Source organism: Leucopleurus acutus (assembly GCF_964270905.1).
Source record: "Leucopleurus acutus genome assembly, chromosome: 1".
NCBI classification, from domain to species: Eukaryota; Metazoa; Chordata; class Mammalia; order Artiodactyla; family Delphinidae; genus Leucopleurus; species Leucopleurus acutus.
In genome coordinates, this window is record NC_139142.1 from 152,061,138 (window position 1) to 152,080,087 (window position 18,950).

The 18,950-nt window shown below is 47.6% G+C and overlaps 2 protein-coding genes across 2 annotated transcripts in view; both read right to left on the bottom strand.

Moving 5' to 3' along the window:
- LRRK1 (leucine rich repeat kinase 1) overlaps window positions 1-7,787 on the bottom strand; it is a 116,916-nt gene extending 109,129 nt beyond the window's left edge. Inside the window, exon 1 of the mRNA XM_082842366.1 lies at window positions 7,673-7,787. Within this exon, the coding sequence (XP_082698492.1) occupies window positions 7,673-7,772 (100 nt within the window). The 5' untranslated portion in view covers window positions 7,773-7,787. The remainder of the gene's footprint in view (window positions 1-7,672) is intronic.
- An 8,544-nt stretch (window positions 7,788-16,331) lies between these two features.
- The window catches only part of ALDH1A3 (aldehyde dehydrogenase 1 family member A3), a 35,952-nt gene continuing 33,333 nt past the window's right edge, over window positions 16,332-18,950 (bottom strand). The window contains exon 13 of the mRNA XM_082839688.1: window positions 16,332-18,129. Coding sequence (XP_082695814.1) covers window positions 18,057-18,129 — 73 coding nt within the window. The 3' untranslated portion in view covers window positions 16,332-18,056. The remainder of the gene's footprint in view (window positions 18,130-18,950) is intronic.

Here is an 18,950-nt window from a genome sequence, read left to right on the forward strand (position 1 = left end):
AACTCCCAGGTGTAGGCCACTTGTGGCCACCCACCTGTCTAAGAGCTCACAGGGCCATCTGAAGTCCAAAATGAGCTACTAAAAGGAACTTGAAGAGTGTCATTCTTGAATACAAAATGTATTCAAATTCTAACCTCAAATTTGCATCATCACTTGGTTCTACATTCAAAATAATGGACTAAATTTTTCAATGCCTTTAAATATCTCTATTTGCTGAAAAATTCAAAGTGCCCCAACTAAGTTATTTTTGGCTTTGGTTCTCCTGAAATGAATAGGTAAGCAATTGATTTTAAACCAACACCTGGTGACATGCCTGGCCACTGGATGCTGGACAATATAGATGACATAAAAGCTGCGAGGCACAAACATAGCAAGAATTAGCAAAATGAAGTACAGTCCTAAAAAGTTATTTACAATTGAAAATATAATTTCTAACTAATGTGTGATTCCTTCTATAACATCAGGGTTATGGGCTTAGGAAGGATTGTACTGCTTGAGATGCACACTTCTGTTTTTTGCTTTTTTATCTTTTATTCTTTATAACAAATGTCAATAAATAGCAAGATGGTTAAGTAGAATCTGGAGGAACTGAACACAGGGGCGGCTAGGATGGTGAACAGACTCAGAACTGGGAATTCTAAGGAATATTGGAAGCCCCTATTTTCGTTCATCAGAGTTCCTGAATATGTGTGTGAAATCAATATACTAGAGTTTGGACTTAAATGTTATCGGGTATGATAATTTATATGTTATTTAGTTCTCTCAATTCCCAGAGTTAAAGAATTTCATAAAAATCCCAGTTATGGCTTCTTCAGAGTCTGGCTGATGTGGACCAGGAAACCAGGGAAGTGGGAGAAAATCCTTATCCCTCTGCACTGGGGCCTGGGGACGTCCACGCAGGCACCTGCTCACAGGCCACTGACCTCTTCGTGGAGGCCAGGGCACAGAGCTGGAAAGAGAATCTCCTCTCCTGGCCACTGAGTAGCTGCCCTGGTGAAGGAGTCAGGGGCAAATGTGGGGAATGGGAAGGGGAAGGTGGGCTGAGGCCCTGGGTGAACTTCAGGCTCTGGCCGCCTAGAATGGGGTGGGGGGATGGGGCGCTCCAGAGAGCCCCCACACACAGGGTGGAGGGAAGGGGTGGGAGGCTGCTCTCCCCTTGGGCCCAGGTGGTCATGGCCTAACGGTTAGTCCACAGACTAAAAGGCAAAAGCTTGGTGATATCCAAGTGAAATGTGTAACGTTGCGGGCTGCCTGCTCTTGAAGGCAGTGGGATGGTTTGCTCACCCTAAAAAGGAATCCACAAGGAGGGCAAGGCATCAAAGTTAGTTACTTCAAGAAAGGGGTTAAGGGATGCCAATCAGCCTAGGCAGGTGGAGCTAGAGGCAGTGGAGACAGGACTGGCCTCTGCAGCAGCACACACTTCCCAACAGAGCAGCCCACAGAAAGGCTGGAATATTCGAGAAGGAGTCAGCTCCCTGTTGCTAGAAGTAAGCAAGCATATTCCGAACAAATAATCAGATGATCTAAGCCTCAGATTTAGGTTAATGTTAAAAGCCCCATCAAACCCAGAGCTTCTGTCATTGGGCAGGACTTTGCAGGCATGAAGCACAGCTGTGTTAACTGCTCCCACGTGGATGGATGCCCATGGCCGTTTCTCCTGTGACCTAGGCCACCACACAGCTTCCCTCCTCTTCACCTCTCTCAGTAAGGGATTCCTTACTGGACAATGGCTACAGTCCCTGGGGGGCCCAGTGCTGCTCCTGAAGCCAGGCTGGAGAGGGCACCCTGCTGACCACAGTCCTAGCAAAACCCTGTCCTCCCAGCAGGCATGAGCAGGACACCAAGTCCAGGAACAGCTTAACATGTGGGCTGGTGGTTACACTCTGAAAGGCACACAAAACGATGGATCTGCCCCTTGTAGGAGTTCCTACAGTGGCTCACTAAGAAAGCATGCTGCCACTGGAGGGGCACTTCGTAGTCACGCTATTTCGTATTTCTATTTCTGGAAAGCAGGCAGAGCCCCCACTCAGGCAAATCTACTTGGCTCTTGTATTAAAAAGTTATTTTCAAAACAGATTTGAAAAAGCCAAAGGAAGAAGAAAAGGACATTGGAAGTAGCTATGTAAAAACCTAGGATTTGAAGGCCTTCTGGAATGTTCCTTCTCCTTCTTTGGTCCATGCTGTGAGAGGCAGGCAGCGGAAGTCAGGACCACTCACAGAGAGGTGGGGGATGTGGACCACCTCAGGTGATGTCTGTCCAAGCGCCTCTCACCCTTGGTGAGATCCTGAAGAGTCTCACCAAGCGTTCTTAGCCTGAATTATCTAGAAGTTTCCTCACTTCTCTGCTCCCCAGGAGCCTTATCTCAGCTGACAGGACAGGTTTTTCCACTCTGACTGGTGTGAGACGGATGTGGAAGAATGTCTAATGACATGTTTGTCAAACTGGCTGGGTCCGCAGTCCTGGCCCAGTATCTCACTGACCCTCGTTCTCTCAGCTCACACACTCTGAACCCATCCATGTGCTCTAAACATTCCTCCTGCACCGAAGCCCAGCTGAATGCTGACAGTACTAGTTGGAGAAGCACTCACATATTCATGGGTGCTGAAAGGGTTAACCATTCTCAATAAGCACAAGGTGAATTGTGTAAGTCAAAACAGGTAGAGGCACCAACAAACACACCCAGTACACACACACACACACACACACACACACACAAGACCACTACCAAAAGCCCAAAGGTAAAAAGTTAGTTTTTTACTAATTTTATTAAAGTTTGGATCTTTTCCTAACTCTACTTGGAAGTATAATGATAACATTATTTCCAAAGCATGGTATCTTCCAAGGATTTTTAAAAGGTGAGAGAGCTGCTCCTACATTGAGAATAACTTGGGTATCCACTGGTCCTCTTTCTGACAATCAGTTTCCCTCAGGCAGTGCTGCGAATCAGGTCTGCAACGGTCATCCCTGGGGTGAGGCTGGTGGACTGGGGGGAAGGGGAGGGGAGGCATGACTCCTCTGGGGAGAAGGTGGGGCAGAAAAAAATCCAGCTCATCCAATGGGGACAGAACTCAGAGGGTGGGCCCCATGGGAAGCACAGCTGCAGGTTCCTGGAGTCAAATATTGCCCCATTTAATCCAGAAAGAAATTCGTGGGAAAGAGGCCAGTTAAAGCAAATTTGATCTTGGAAATGAGCACCCAACGAGGGAGGAGGTACGCAGGTTGGATCCTAATCACAAAACTTCCGTACTTAAAGAGAAAACAATTTTTAAAATAAGTTGCAATATTATTCTCTGGTTGCAAAAGTAATGCAAAACAACCACAAAAGAACGCATGCACATTGTACCCCTATGGGTAAGCAAAGAGCAGTGGCTATAATCCCCAGTGACTGTGCTACTCTTTGAGTGTCACCTGCTCCCAGGCTATGGTCTTGGTGTATATAGTTCTATTTTGTGAAAATGAAATCCAACATGCGATATTTTAAAATTGGGCCCACAGAGCTCCGCGGTCAAGGTGAAGATCAGCGGTGGGATTCACCACCCCCACCCCTCCACGACTGTCCATCAAAGCAACTCCACTGTTATAGCTGTTATGTGGGCTGGGGCTCCAGGTAAAGCTTCATGAGAGAAAAGCTCTGTGGGCTGCTTAAATAAATAAATAGAAATACATAAATAAGATACAATTTTAAAGTACTGAAGCCCACCCACTCCTATCATGGTAGATGAATGATGGACAACAATCCTCCCCCTCTGCCTAAATCCACAGCCTGGCTGTGGCCTCCTCGTGCAGGGAGCTCTTCACTTGGGCTCCTCCATGTGACCTTCTTTGGCCAAGGGCAGAGGCATGGAGGCAACAGCGTGCCACTCTGAGCCTAGGCCTTAAGAGACATGGAATGTTTTTGCTTTCCCCGCTTGTACCTCTGCAACTGGCAGGGAAGAAGGCGCCCTGCCAGCCTGCTGGTCTCAGGAGGTTAGGAGCCACATGAAGCAGAGTGCAGACTGCAGCACACAGCAGAGACCCCCCACACCCCTGCTGGCCAGGAGGCCAGAAATAGATGCTGATTGGCACATCCCACTAAGATTCTGTGTCTGTCTGGATCAGGGTTCAGAGAGGCTGAGCCACTCAGCTGAGGTCACCCAGAACTAAGAATTGAATGCAGGCCTAATGAACCCCACAGACAGGCTCTTGAGCCCTCATCACACTGTGTGAGTCCCAGAAGTGTCTCCCCACCCCTTCTCACTCAGTGAAAGGAAACAGTCATAAACCGGCTGTGGGGTTCTAAACAAGACAGTGACAGAAGTACACATCACTCTAGGTTACAGGTAGTTAGTAATGGCTCCTTAATCCAGAGCCCAGGTAATGGATTCAGCATTCCCAGTACCCACAAAGGTCCCCGTGGTGTCACTGTCTTCCCCTGGACCTGGCAGGAAAGCAGGGTGGGTCCTCTGCTGCCCTCATTCACTGCTCTCAGGTGAGCTGAACGGTAGCTGCAAGAGGCCAGGAGGGGCCTGATGTCGGGCTACTAAGCCATGTAAGCAGCCCGTTGCCAGCAGGAGGGGAGTGTTGTAGGGTTTCATCCCTGGGGGTCCTAGGGCAAGCCCTCCACACTCAGCTCCTTGGCTACCACCTATGGGACCTTTCAACTCTTGAAGAATGGGCATAAATTTGTACTTTCTTCATAATTTCCATAATGCTGAGCCATAGGACAGAATTTTACAATGTATTTCAGGTCACTTTTTTCTCATCTTCTTCAACTCTGTGTTTATGTGTTTTCTTCCGTGCATAAACATATCCCTGAGCATCAGGGTTCACAAGACACCACCTCCCCTGTCGGCACCTTCCAGCCCTAAGCAGTAGAACAGTACCAGTGGGGGCTGCACGATTCCCATAGGCTCCTCAAGCCTTGTGTGTGTCCTGAGGCTCAGCCAGAACAGGGAGGTGTGGAGTCCTGAGATTCCACTGGGGGAAGAGGCCCCTGAGGCAGAAAAGACCATTCTGAGCCTGCTCCCTCCCACCTGGTGATCACAGCTGTCAGGGAGAGGCAACTGGCTGTAGGAGTAGTGTAAAGTTCAGATCCAGACCTCAAAGGAGAAAAATGACGGCTAGGAGTCAACACTTTGGCCTCTCGTGCACATGAACATTCCCTGGTCATTGCCCTACCTCAGGCCTGGAGGCAGGGCTGGTTCCAGGTCTGTCCAGGGTCCCTTGACCCACGTCCCCAGGAACTGTAAGAGTCAGTGAGGATTCCTGGGCACCTTGAGGTCTCAGCCTTGCCTCTCTGTTGGTGGAACACTGGCACGACCTGGGAGCCTGTTAGAAACGCAAATTCTCGGTGCCCCCAGACTCACAGGATGAGAATCTGCATTTCACCAAGATCCCCAGGGGACTGGAGTATATGCTGCAATTTGAGAAATGCTGCTCTAATTTGCTGGTCCAAATCATTTAGACCAGTTGATTCTCAACCCCAGCTGCACAGTAGGATCGTGGAGGTGGGGAGGCAAGAACTTTTAGAAAATACCCCCAGGATGCTGCTCCAGTGGAGCTGGGGGTGCCTGTGCACTGATAGCTTTAGGCACTGCCCAGTGTTTCTGGGGGCCAGGATGGAGATCCACCGCTCTTTACCAGGACGAGGACGGGGCAGAATCTCCTCTGGGACTTTTTCAGATGACACAGCCACCCATCCAGTGAGCCCCAGAAGGACCCAGCATCCCTGCCCCCACCATCATTTCTCAGGATTGCTGAGGAGAGGCAGATGGGATATTGCAGCTGAGAGTGCCCTGGAAAGAGGTTCTACCCAAAATCAGGAATAGCATTCCACGCACGTCACCTTGATCTCATGCTAATAAGACACGGCCTTCCTAACAAGCAACTGAAAAAAGGCATACATCCAGGGCTTCCCTGGTGGCGCAGCGGTTGAGACTCTGCCTGCCGATGAAGGGGACACGGGTTTGTGCCCCGGTCCGGGAAGATTCCACATGCCGCGGAGCGGCTGGGCCTGTGAGCCATGGCCGCTGAGCCTGCGCGTCCAGAGCCTGCGCGTCCAGAGCCTGTGCTCCGCAACGGAAGAGGCCACAACAGTGAGAGGGCCGCGTACCGCAAATAAACAAAAAAACAAACAAAAAAAGGCATACATCTGAAAAAACAAAAAGAAAACCTTTCAAAAAATGCAAGTCAAACACTCTGGGAACATTTAGTGCTGGACAATGTCAAGAAGCAAATTTTTTTCTCATTTCATAATCTGACTTATGTGTAAAGAAATCTTTCAGAAACATCACCTTAGTTAGACTTTGGGCATTTTCGATGGAGAAAAAACACTAAGTAACTGAACAAAATGTCTACTGAGCCAGGTACAACACTGAATCGCTAACTCCACAGAGGTACAAACCCACAGGTCCTCTCAAATCCCCCAGGATGACCTATACTTTGAGGACGACAGTCCAGGGCTAAGACACAGTTCAAAGGGCAGTTCTGCCCATTACAGGTTGTTGACCCTGACCAAGTTTCTACATCTCTCTTATTCTCATGTTCCTCAGTTATAAAATGGGGATAGAAGTACCATTTATAGGTTGTCGTGAGGATTAAATGAGGTTATTTCCTAAGACACCGAACCCAGTGCCCCATATGTACTAAGGGCTTAACAAATATTTACTGTTAACAATATCAATGATATCCTATTTGGGATAAAAGTGATGCAACTCTGGTGAACAATCTAGCAATATGTGTAAAGAGGCTTAAAAACATTCAAATCTAATAGTCCTGCTTCTGTAAATCTATCTTAAGGAAATAATCTCAAAACCATGTATAAAAAGATGGACATGGAATGATTTTGGTCTGAGTCAGCAACTAGAAGCAACACAGGGCTTCCCTGGTGGCGCAGTGGTTGAGAGTCTGCCTGCCGATGCAGGGGACATGGGTTCGTGCCCCGGTCCGGGAAGATCCCACATGCTGCAGAGTGGCTGGGCCTGTGAGCCATGGCCGTTGAGCCTGCGCGTCCGGAGCCTGTGCTCCGCAACGGGAGAGGCCACAGCGGTGAGAGGCCCGCGTACCGCAAAAACAAACAAGCAAACTAGAAGCAACACAAATGTCCCAAAACATCCAGTGGGAGAGTAAGAATTAGGTCAATCACTTTACACAGTGCACCCAAATAAGATGATATTTCCCTGGATCCCACAAGCTAGGTGACTGACACAAAGTTAGGGGAAAAAAGTAGGACACTGAAGTATATACACTATAATAAGTAAATAAAGTTAAAACAAAGTCCCTGCAGCCCAGAGAAGCTGACTAGAAGACAACATACCTAGATATTAACTGTGTTTAGGGCAGTGGGACTCTGGGTGATTACTCTTTCTACTTCTTTTTTCTTTTTTCAATTTTTCTTTAATAAACGTATTATTTGTATAGTGAGAACACAAAACCAAATCCCCATTAAAAAAAATCTTTTTAACAAACATGAAATGATGCCCTGATTCTTAAGATCCACATAAATCTTAAGTCCACATAAATTTTGTCCCATGGCTCCTTCAATGTTTAGAATTTAAGTGAGAATCCCATGATATGTTTTATATTGAAAAACCATACAATTCATCAAATAATTGGCAATTTATATCCTTTGGTTGAGAACCCATTGTTCGTACGTAGAACATGCAAAGCAGGCTTGGCCAGCCCTGCCCTTACCGCTGTTATGGGTCTCCATGGCGTGTCCTGGACACACGGCTGACCCTTCTGGCCCCACACACCAGTACATGCTGGGTGGTCGCCGAGACATTCCAACCATCAAGCCTCGAGGTGGCCGCTCTCCCCAGTCAGTTCCTGCAGTGGTCACAGCAGCCGCAGCTCCCTGAGGGGTGGACTAAGTCATGGCTTATAGTCCAGGGTGGACCAAGTCACAGACACAGCGTCATGGCTGAGTGGAAAGCTGTCTCGTCCTAGTGGTGAAAAAACATCAAGTCAGAAAGCTTTTCTTAACTGTCAAGTCACTTCCTGCACCCAAGCACATACTTATTTATAAGGTCACGTAAATAAGCATTGGTGCTCCCCTTCCCCCTTTTTGCAACACTTCTCTTAACATTCCATCTATCCAGTCACACCTGGTCAGATGGTGGCAATGAAAAGACAGAGCTCCCCCACCCCACCTCACAGCTGGGCTCCAATCTGCCCAGCTTCTCCAATCTGCCTGAGAAGAGTCCGGATACTCCAAACAACTGTAGAACACCTATTGGTAAAGGGCGCAATCACTGCTCCATCTACACATATTCATAGTCACCGGCACGGTGACACCAAGACAACCAAATGAGGCTCCTTCCTTGCAGGGCTCATGCTCCAGTTGGGGTGGGGCAGACACACACGTACACAAAACAAGGCTTCCCTTTGCCCAGGACAGACTCTCCTGGAAGCCCAGAGGTGGGCACGTAATGACAAAGAGGTAATCACACAGCAATCTCAAAGAGAAGGGTCTGGAAGGCACTGGTACCGGTTATGAACCCAAGTCAGTTTGAGCCCTGGGAGATAACAGAAAGGGGCTCCCTACATTCTACCTGCCCCCACCACCCCAGGGGATCTTTGGCAATGTCTGGAGGCATTTTTGGTCGTCACCTCTGGGGGTGGGGGTGCTTAAAGGCATTTAGCAGGTAGCAGCCAGGAACACTGCTGAACATCCTACAGCACACAGGACAGCCGCTCACAGCCGAGAATTATCCAGAGAAACTGAGTTAGATTAAGACACATCTCCTAAGACTAAGGAGACTGTGATGAGGCAAGTCACTGCTCTCACATGCTGGGCTCCCACTGACCTTGGGTCCCTGACACAAGGACACAGGCTGCTATGCTGATTAAATGACCAGAAGCACCTTGAGGGTGAGATCCAGGCTCAACTAGGCAGGGCCCGGGGTGAAACGCACGATGGGAAGGGATGACCATATGAAATGCATGTGTCTCTCCCAGCATTCATGTGGAGTCTATAGTATAGACATAAAAAGTATGGTGTAATTAGCAGCTGTTCTCTGAGATAGACAACTCTGAATTAGAGGGTGATAGTGTAGTCCAAAAAGAAAATTAAGGTCATGTAAATGATTCCTAAGACAACATCATCTATTAAAAACAGACATGCACCCAGGCAACTTTCCCCAGTTGCTGTGAGATTTCCAGCAAGGTCAAGTTTCTGCAGATACTTTCTACAGTAGGACTGGAGGTGGTTCTTACTTGCAATAATAGTGGGAGGACTGGGAAGCCAGCAGGGTCTCCCACCTGCCCTCTGATTAACAAGCTCAGAAGGGGACTTACCTGGCGGTCCAGTGGTTAAGACTCCCCATTTCCAATGCAGGGGGCATGGGTTCAATTCCTGGTTGGGGAACTAAGACCCCACATGCTACACAGAAAAAAAAACCCCAAAAAACACAAGCTCAGAAAATCAATGCTGGAGGGCAGACCCACTGTCTCCCCAGTGAGCAGGTTCTAGAAGGTACCCTGAACAGGGTGGGCACTGAGTAAGCTCCGGAACAAGGCTGTGAGAGCACCGGAACTTTCTCATCTTAGAGCCTGGAAATCAGGCCCCTGGCCCAGGTGGTCTGTACTCTTATAGGCAAGGGGAGGTGGGGCTGGGAAAGCCCTGAACCAGAGGTCTTGCCCTTTGTGAGCCCGCACCTTTCCGAACTAAAGAGCAGAAGGTTTAGAGAAACCACACTTGGGAAAATCCATGTTTGAAGTTTGGGAGCCTGAAAAGTCCAAGAAGGAAGGAAGGAATGATCAATCTGGACACTATTTAGGAGACAATCAAAGCTTTGTAAATTGCAAAACCTGGAAAATCAACTTGAGAGGGGACAGGGAGAAGTAGCAAAACAGAATCTCCATTTTAAAATAAAGGCTCCAAATCACACAGCAACATTCAGAAACGAAGGCGCACAGTTGTTATCTGCTTTCAAACGCCTCTCGATATCAGCTACAAATTATACCCAACAACACCTAAAAAATCCAAATGCTAGTAGATGTTCCTTCTGAAAACAGAAGTGTCTTACCATATATGTTTTTAAGTTAAAAAAAAAATCTTAAGAATATTTTAGGCCAACCTTCACCCAGCCATTTTGTTCCCCTTTTCATTTTCAGTTTCCTTTTGAAAATCATTTTACCAATTTGGATTTTGCCACTGGAACAGTTTTTCAGTTATAATTTGTATTTTGGCTTAGACTCTAAGGTAGAAGTTTTAAGATGAAGTAACTCAAGTTTTGCTCAATCTTTGCCCTCTAAAGGATATTTGCTTCTTCCTGCTTCTTTTGGGTTCCGATCAATGCAACAAATAATGGTTGCAAGTTACATGTTTTCTTTACATTATAGTATATATATCCTAAAGAGGGTTTCAGGAAGTGTCCTGCAATAGTAATTATTTTAATAATTTTTAAAACCTCACCATTGATGGAAAAGAAAAAAAGGAACCTGATATTCCTTCTACAAATGTTTTTATTGGGACCTTTCCATGGGGAGTGAGCTTCATGAGTTCATGAAACTTACAGCTGGTGGGGAGGACACAGTTAAGTAAGTAAACTTCCTGACATGGAAGAAACATCCTGAACCTGCTCAGTTGTCTTTTCAGGAGGCTTGGAAAGGGCTGCCACTGCCAAAGAGCTGGAAGACACTTGCAAATGAAATGTGTTAGAAATGTTCTTATCATCCAGCTCTTTTTTGAAAAGGCTGGTCGAGCTGGTTGGCACATGGTCTTTGCACTATTGGCATCCCTTGACCAATATTGGTTTGCCTACAAAACGTGTTTAATGCATTTGTGGACATCAAAATGTGGACATCAAAATATTACAGAGCTACAAACCGGAGAAATGTGTAGTTCTCAATCCCAGATGAGAACAGAAGCCTAAAGCCACAAATAAGTTAAGGCTGTCCATTCACCACTCAGTCTCTATACCTGCATGCATTTGGTGCCTCCTGGACAACTCTGGGAGTAAAGATGAAACAGTGAGCAAGGTAGGCACATAGGAAGAGTCTCTGACACCTGGAGTGCCAGTAGAGACTTCCAGGTAAGTTAAAGGAGTAATTAAACAGATAAAGTAGGAACACAGACAGTGGCAACCCAAAGGACATAGAGAGAGGGATGTGAGAGTGAGGCTGGGTTTGGCGAGGGTGGCTGGGTGGGTGTGGGGGGGGGCAATGGCCAGGTGGTCTGAGATGGCAGAGGCCAGATCAATTGGGGGATATGCAGGGAAGGAGTTCTTCTGGATTTCATGCCAAGCACAAGAAGAAGCTATTGAAGGGTTCCAAGCAGAGGACAGACACTCTCTAATTTACCTTTTTTCAAAAAATAAATTACTCTGGCTGCCAAACAGAGAATCGGGGGGTGGGGCACGGGAAGTACTGCAATTGTACAGGAAAGAGAAGCTAGTACCTTGCACTAGGCAGGGTGGTGAGAAAGAAGGGAATGGATCTGGACATATGTGAGAAGTAGACCCAACAGGGCTTGCTAACAACTGAATTCAAGGGACGAGGGAATGGGATGGAAGACAACTCCCACGTTTTTTATCTGAGCATCTGCGTTTACTACGGGCCACTCCCTGAGGTGTGGAAGCCTGGGGGAGGGAGAGGTTTGGCAGATCCCCAAATCTCCGGTTGGGACACATTAGGTGTGAGGTTTGTATGTTTTTAACTTAATTTTTTATTCTTCCAGGACATAAACAAAGATAAGTCAGACCACAAAAGGAGTTGAATGTTAAACATTTTTCAAAATCTTGTATATTCTAGTTGCCCCTTTAATGCCCGAGGAATTTGAATACAATGGGCGTGAGTAGCAAACTCTCAAAACAGTGCATTTGGTGAGAGGCTCGCTAAAAACAAAACTGCACGCTCCTGTTTTTCTACTTCTCTGATCCTTGCAGGGGGATGTGCTTGTGGGAGAAAAACTTCATGGCCGCAGAACGTGAAGGAGCAGGGTGGACCGACCGCAGAGATCCCTATACTCCGCCGTTACCATCTCCCTCCGACCCCAGCCTTCCCCCACCCCCGACCGCACTCATCTGCGCCCCCGCCTTGGAAGGTCGGCCGCAGAGACCACCAAGGAGATGGCGGGTTTTATCCGGACCCTCGGGCGAGAAGCGTGCACCGGACTTTCCGAAGAGGGCGAAGGCGCTCGGCCGTCTTGCATTGCCAGGCCGTGCCGGCAGACAGCCTCCCGGGCAGTGCCTCTCCGACACCCACACACTCAGACTCACACTCCCGCACACACGCGCGCTCGCACGGCCCGCTCCAACTTGAAGCAAGGGGTTTTCTCCCAAGGCGGAGGAAATGTGTAGACGTCCTGGTGTATTTTCCTTTTGTTGCTTGGTGTCTGCTCCCCCCGCCCCGGTGCCGTCCCGCGAGGCCTCGGGTTCCCCGCCTGGGCCCACAACCCGGCACCCCGCGAGCGCGGCGGGATGCGGCGGGGCCGTGAGCCCGGGATCGCCCCGCGCCCCGGGCCTGGACTGCAGGGCCCAGGGCTCCACGCGGGGTCGCAGCAGGAGGCGGCGGGTCCACGACGGGGCGCGGGCCGGGTCAGCACTTACCTGCGGCGACTGCGGGCAGGGCCGCGGGCGCCTGGGACGAAGGGCTGCGCGCGGACCGGGAGGACAGCGGCGGATCGGGGCCGGGCAGCCCCTCTGCCCTCCGCCCCTGCGCCTCGGGCCGCGCGCTGGGGCCGGGCCGGGCCAGACGCACTTCCTCAATCCTGAGGAGGGCGGGCGGCGGGCGGCGCGAAGAGCGAGCGGGGCGAGGGTCAGCCGCTGAGAGGCCTCTCCACAATGGGCACGAGGAGTCCCTGCGGCCGCCAGCCTCAGTTTCCCTCACCGTAAACCCCGGGTGATCACACTCATTGCTCCCGCCCGGGTGACCACAGGGCCCGCGGGAGACCTTCTAGCGCGAGGTCTCCTCCAAGTTTGGGTACCCTGCTCTCCACGCGGGGCAGGAGCAGCGGTGAGATTGGTTGGTTTTCGGCTCAACCCAGCTTTCCCTGCCCCTCTGTTCCGCTCAGCAGCAAGATTCGCTGATGAACTTCTGACTAGTATATGTGGGTCGTAGATTCTGGCAGTAAATATTAAAAAGACGGGAATTTTCATTTGTGTACACCTCTTTATAGAGCAGACTAGAAATATGTAATTTTAAAGCTTTAATAGTTTGCAAACTATTCCAGTTTGGTGGAAGGTGGAACCCCTTCCACCACATGAATTTACTACTTTAATTATGGATATATACAAAGATGTCACTGGTGAATCATTTTAAATTGTCTGGGTTTTTTTTGGTGGGTGGTGTGGTAGATAAACATGAGGGAGTGTAGACAATTTATTATGTTTCAACCTAATATAAGTATGTTACCACCATTGAGGCCATTATCCAAACGCAGATCATAAAGATGCACGTCCATGCTTGCAGGCAGGCATCGGATTCGGCTCCACGTGCCCACCGGGGAAAGAGAAACCTGCTTGGAAAAAAGCGGATGGTTCTGCACCCTGGCAGGACCCGCACCCCAGGCTCCTCCTATGTAATGTTATGACTGGAACATTCTCAAGGAACAGAGACAAATTGCCACCACTGCTATTTCACAAAAGCCGGGCAGCTGCAGCCCCACCCCCACCCCCACCTCCACCTATGACCTTGCAGACAATCCAGGCAGTGACCACTTGGACAAGCTCCTTGGGCCCCTGTTTGCCGAGGGGGCCACGGGGCAGCTTAGCTTTGCTCCCTAGAGGCTGCCCCTCCAGCTCTCCTAGACCAGACGCCCTTCCAAAAGGGTGGGTGCAGTTTTGCAATCCTGCCCTCACCACTGCGGTTCTAATTCCAGTATGCAAAAGGAGGCAGTATGATTGCTACCGAAAAGTCCCTAATAAATTGCAGGGCGTGGCGTCCACGGTTCTGGGTGAGCCCGGCGATGGCGGTGAGGCGCCCCCTGCAAGGCGCGCGGCTCTGCCATCTAGCGATACCGTGAGGAAGCGCACGCCCAGTGCGCCGACCAGGGAGCTGACATAGCCCACGGGGATGGGGGCAATTCAATTTCCCTCTTATTTTATTTATTTATTTATTTAAACATCTTTATTGGAGTATAACTGCTTTACAATGATGTGTTAGTTTCTGCTTTATAACAGTGAATCAGCTGTACATATACATATATCCCCATATCTCCTCCCTCTTGCGTCTCCCTCCCACCCTCCCTATCCCACCCCTCTAGGTGGTCACAAAGCACCGAGCTGATCCCCCTGTGCTATGCGGCTGCTTTCCACTAGCTATCTATTTTACATTTGGTAGTATATATAAGTCCATGCCACTCTCTCATTTCATCCCAGCTTACCCGTCCCCTCCCCATGTCCTCAAGTCCATTCCTACATCTACGTCTTTATTCCTGTCCTGCCCCTAGGTTCTTCAGAACCAATTTTTCCCCCTTAGATTCCATATATATGTGTTAGCATACGGTGTTTGTTTTTCTCCTTCTGACTTACTTCACAGTGTATGACAGACTCTAGGTCCATCCACCTCACTACAAATCACTCAATTTTGTTTCTTTTTATGGCTGAGTAATATTCCATTGTATATATGTGCCACATCTTCTTTATCCATTCATCTGTTGATGGACACTTAGGTTGTTTCCATGTCCTGGCTATTGTAAATAGTGCTGCAATGAACATTGTGGTACATGACTCTTTTTGAATTATGGTTTTCTCAGGGCAATTTCCTTTTTTTTTTTTTTTTTTCTGTATGCGGGCCTCTCACTGCTGTGGCCTCTCCCATTGTGGAGCACAGGCTCCGGATGTGCAGGCTCAGCGGCCATGGCTCACGGGCCCAGCAGCTCCGCGGCATGTGGGATCTTCCCAGACCGGGGCATGAAACCGTGTCCCCTGCATCAGACTCTCAACCACTGCGCCACCAGGGAAGCCCCAATTTCTCTTTTAAATGAGCTTGGGAATCGGCTTGGAAGTGTCTCCACTGTAGAAAATAGCCAGGACACTTGTCACATGGGTGGCCTGTTTTGAGTTGGTTGTATCCCAGCATTTAACTCTATCCATTGGCATGTGTTACAGGTTTGCATGAGGTGACTGCTACAGGTCAGTTAAGATTTCTTTCTGCTTCTTGACCCCCGCTGACCAGCATCTCATGTTGAATTGACTCCTCCTAAGGTGGGGTCGGTTGGAAGCTACCTCCCTGACCTGCCCTTTCTGCTTTCTGAAGGTATAGTGATTGACTGACCCCTCAGTTCTTCTAGTCACCTCCCTTCATCTGGGTATTCTGTTTCCTCAGACATTTCTCCTTGGACACTTAAAAAATGTCCCTAATTATCCACCTTCAAGCTCAAGTCAGCCACATGCTAGGAGCAAGAACATTAAAAGGCCTTGGTCCACCATCAGGAGAAGCTAGGGCATTCCAAAGGGTCCACTTTTAGAGAATGTGCCAACCTACTGTGCCCCACCCCGACAGGCACACAAGGGCAGGTGTGTACACACACACATGTACACACACCACAGCCAGTGTATGTCCTCAGAATGGTTACCTTCATGGTAAAACTTCATGGTAAACCAAATGAAGGTAATGCCATTTTCCTTGAATTTTCTGCTCACATTTTGATTGGGAAATGGGAGGTTTCTAAATGCATTAAAGCATACACAAGTGCATATATTAAAAGGGATCTGATCCAAGCCTCCCTTAAATTTTCTCTGAAAGGGTGGAGCTTTACCTCTACATGGCCAAAATGATATGGACTCTCAACACGAGAGGCATGGTTGAACTTGGTGGACCTAACCAAGTACAGGAATGTTCTCGATCCAACTTCAGTGTCAGCATATGACTTGGTGATTGAGGCTTACTGGTTTGAAGCCTTAGAAACTTTAGGTAAGTTAAACCGAGACACCGAGATCCTCGTGGAGAAAGTGGCAAAAATGGATGCTTGTGCACACAGTTGCAGGATACAGTGTCTTCCCTAAATCCCCATGCAATCTTCCCCACCATTTCCCACACTCACATCTCCTCATCACTTTATGATAAAAAGGGACTGAGTCAGCTCAGATGACAGCTTCAACTTCACCAACTAAGATGCAGAGCCTCTGAGGCCAAGCTTGCTGCCTGGTCCACCCCCAAAACCATAGAAGTGAGTTTCACACTCAAGCTAAGAGTGGGACTTGATGGATTGAGCAAATGTAATTTTGTCCTTAAGTGATTGACACCACTTTATTACAAGCCATTTTGTACCAAAGTTCTAAGAAAAAGGTCAGCCTCAGAATGAAAAGGGGTCTGATCTTTAAATGAAAAAACATAATTTTCCCAAATATCTGATTTTATTTTATAGTTGTTGCATTGTTGAACACAATCTGCAGTTAGGGTCAGAATTCCCAGGCCAGTAGATTTTTTAAACCATACCACAGGAGTAAACCTTAACAGAAGTGAAATCTAATACTATATAGATAAATACAGTATATTACAGAAGGTTAAATACATCACCTCTGTTTACTTACAACTATAAAAAGATACATTATACCAATTATAAATAATGTAGCATTTCATATTAAAGGCATTATTGTACAATGAAAGAATAAGAACCCTCTAATGTATTATTATCAAGGTTAGTGTTTATAGTTACTTGAGAAAAATCCTGAAAATTCAGTGTATGAAGTCAAATCCTGATTTAACAAGTGACTGATAGTCTAAGTGATGTGTTAACTGATTGAGAGAAGGTGAATTGCATAGTGCATATTTCCAACAAGAATGATAACCTCACTTCACCTAAGACTTTCTCTATACATACACTGGTTTTGACACTGACCTCCATTTTATTACTGCCGCCCCAATTTAATTCTCAAACATAACTTAATTCTCAAACATAAGCACCGTTAGAAAAGTACTAGTTAGTAATAGTAAAAGTATCTGAATAACACAATTTCAGTTTGGTTTTGTGTTTTTAAAGCTATATGGGAACACTTTCAGTTTTCCAAGTTAAAACTTGGAATTGCACATCCTTTGGATACACAGAGGAAAAGAAAAATTCACAACCTGTTATTGCTGTGCTCAGGCCACTGTAGTAGCAGACCCAGTTCCTCCATGAAGTCCAGATGTTATTTGTTAATCAATCACTAATTAATATTAAAGTAGGACTTTGAAAAACCAGGGCTGTATTATAACAGCAGTCTTTTCAGTTGTGTACGTCTTACTAAAGTGTTGATACCCCAACTGGAGAAAAGGAAAACTACATAGGCAAGTGGTAGAAATGCATAATTGGGAAAAGCAAATTATGGCTCTAATTTGTAAAATGTGGGACTTAATGATCCTAGGATTTGCTATACTGTTGTAGTGTTAGAGCACTGGGTCTTTAGCAGCGATGGTGACACTAGTGACATTTCCTGCCTAAGAAAGTGCCTTGGTTAAGGTAGACAATGACATAGCATTAGATAAGCTCTTTGGGCTGTTGATTTGGTCACATTCCAAAGGCAGTATTGGTTTTAAGCTGAGTTCCATTGTCAATGTCAACATACAGTCCTTGAAGACCATTCACCTCCAAGGCCTTCAGGACCCTTCCATGGTACGTGCTTCCCCAAAGCTCCCCACATCTGATACTCCCAACCTTGTTTTTAACTTTTTTTAAAACTTACTGCTATTCCTTCCCACTGAATGGTAGGAGGGGCTTGTTCTGTGGGCAGGTAACCCTGAGGAACCCGCAGGTACAGAGCCCTGTTTGCAGAACACGCAGGGATTTTTTTTTTCCAAATTCTTACTGAAGTCAGAGTCAACAAAGCATTTTTAAGCTACTGCTCGATACTTCAAATACCACTTCCTGTTGACAACACCCTGAGCCTCCTCACTGTCCCCGGGATCTGGTGGAAAGTGGAAAACAGAAATGGCCACTAGTCCCATCCCCAAGCAGGACTACAATTTCACACACAACATTTTGGTCAATAAAACAGGAGTGTGAGAGGAAAATAAAAATCGTTCAAATCCAGTAGATTTAAAGTCTCCAGAAGAAAGCATCCCAGGAAGGTCAGAATGTAGGTTTCTCTTCAGCAAGTTAGATCTGCCACATTCAGCTGTCAGATGTTTGAGGAAGGAGCCTGCCTTTCCTTCAGGGGTCCTTGTCGTCGAGTTTGATGGTGACAGTTTTCACTTCTGTGTATTCAGCCAGCGCATATTCACCTCTGTGATCACAGAAAAGAGGGAGATATAACATGGGCAGGCACTTAGCCATTCTGTGTGAACCGAGTTCTAATGCTTCACAGGCTAGTACTCTGTTGGGCAGTCTGGAGTCTGTGCAAAGGCCAGAATGTGAGGACTTAATAGAGTCTAAGGACTGTAAGACCATTAGTAAGTTTAAGTACCTGGATATGTAACTGAAGGTTAAATGTCAAGTTTTGTGTGTGTGTGATGCTTCTGAAATATTCAGAAGGACTAAGGGTTTGCCTTCAAAGGATGAAGGGGATTTAAAACAAAGTGGTAAACCCCTGGGTGGAGCTGCTTGAAGAGACAGAAGAGGCAGAGGCCCGAAGCTATTGACCGGGTATGTGGCCAGAGCATCCATGTTGGGCAGGGACATAGAGGACCTGGAGCTGGGGACCAGCTGTAAGAAGAGTGAGGCCAGTATGGAGCGGCAAGGGGCGCGGACGTTAGCAGAGTGGACATGAGGAAGTCCGCAGCCTTTGAGTCCGTGTTTCTGGTATACATCCTTTCCTTAAGTCTTGCAGAGCCCAGTGACCCATCTCAGGCATCATGAGTCATCCTTAGGGCAGATCCCCTTCCCAGAACCGAGAGGTGGCTTTGGATCGATTTAAAAGCCTCTACAAGACTTGCTCTGCCATTATGTAAATAAGAATGTGCACCTGTTTAGGAAAAGAGGTGGCCATGGAGGCTCTGTAGCTAGAAACACTCGAGACAGAATCCCATCTCATCCCTTAGACCAGAGCTTCTCAAAGTGTGGCCCCCAGACCAGCAGCACCAGCCTCACCTCAGAACTTGCTCGAAA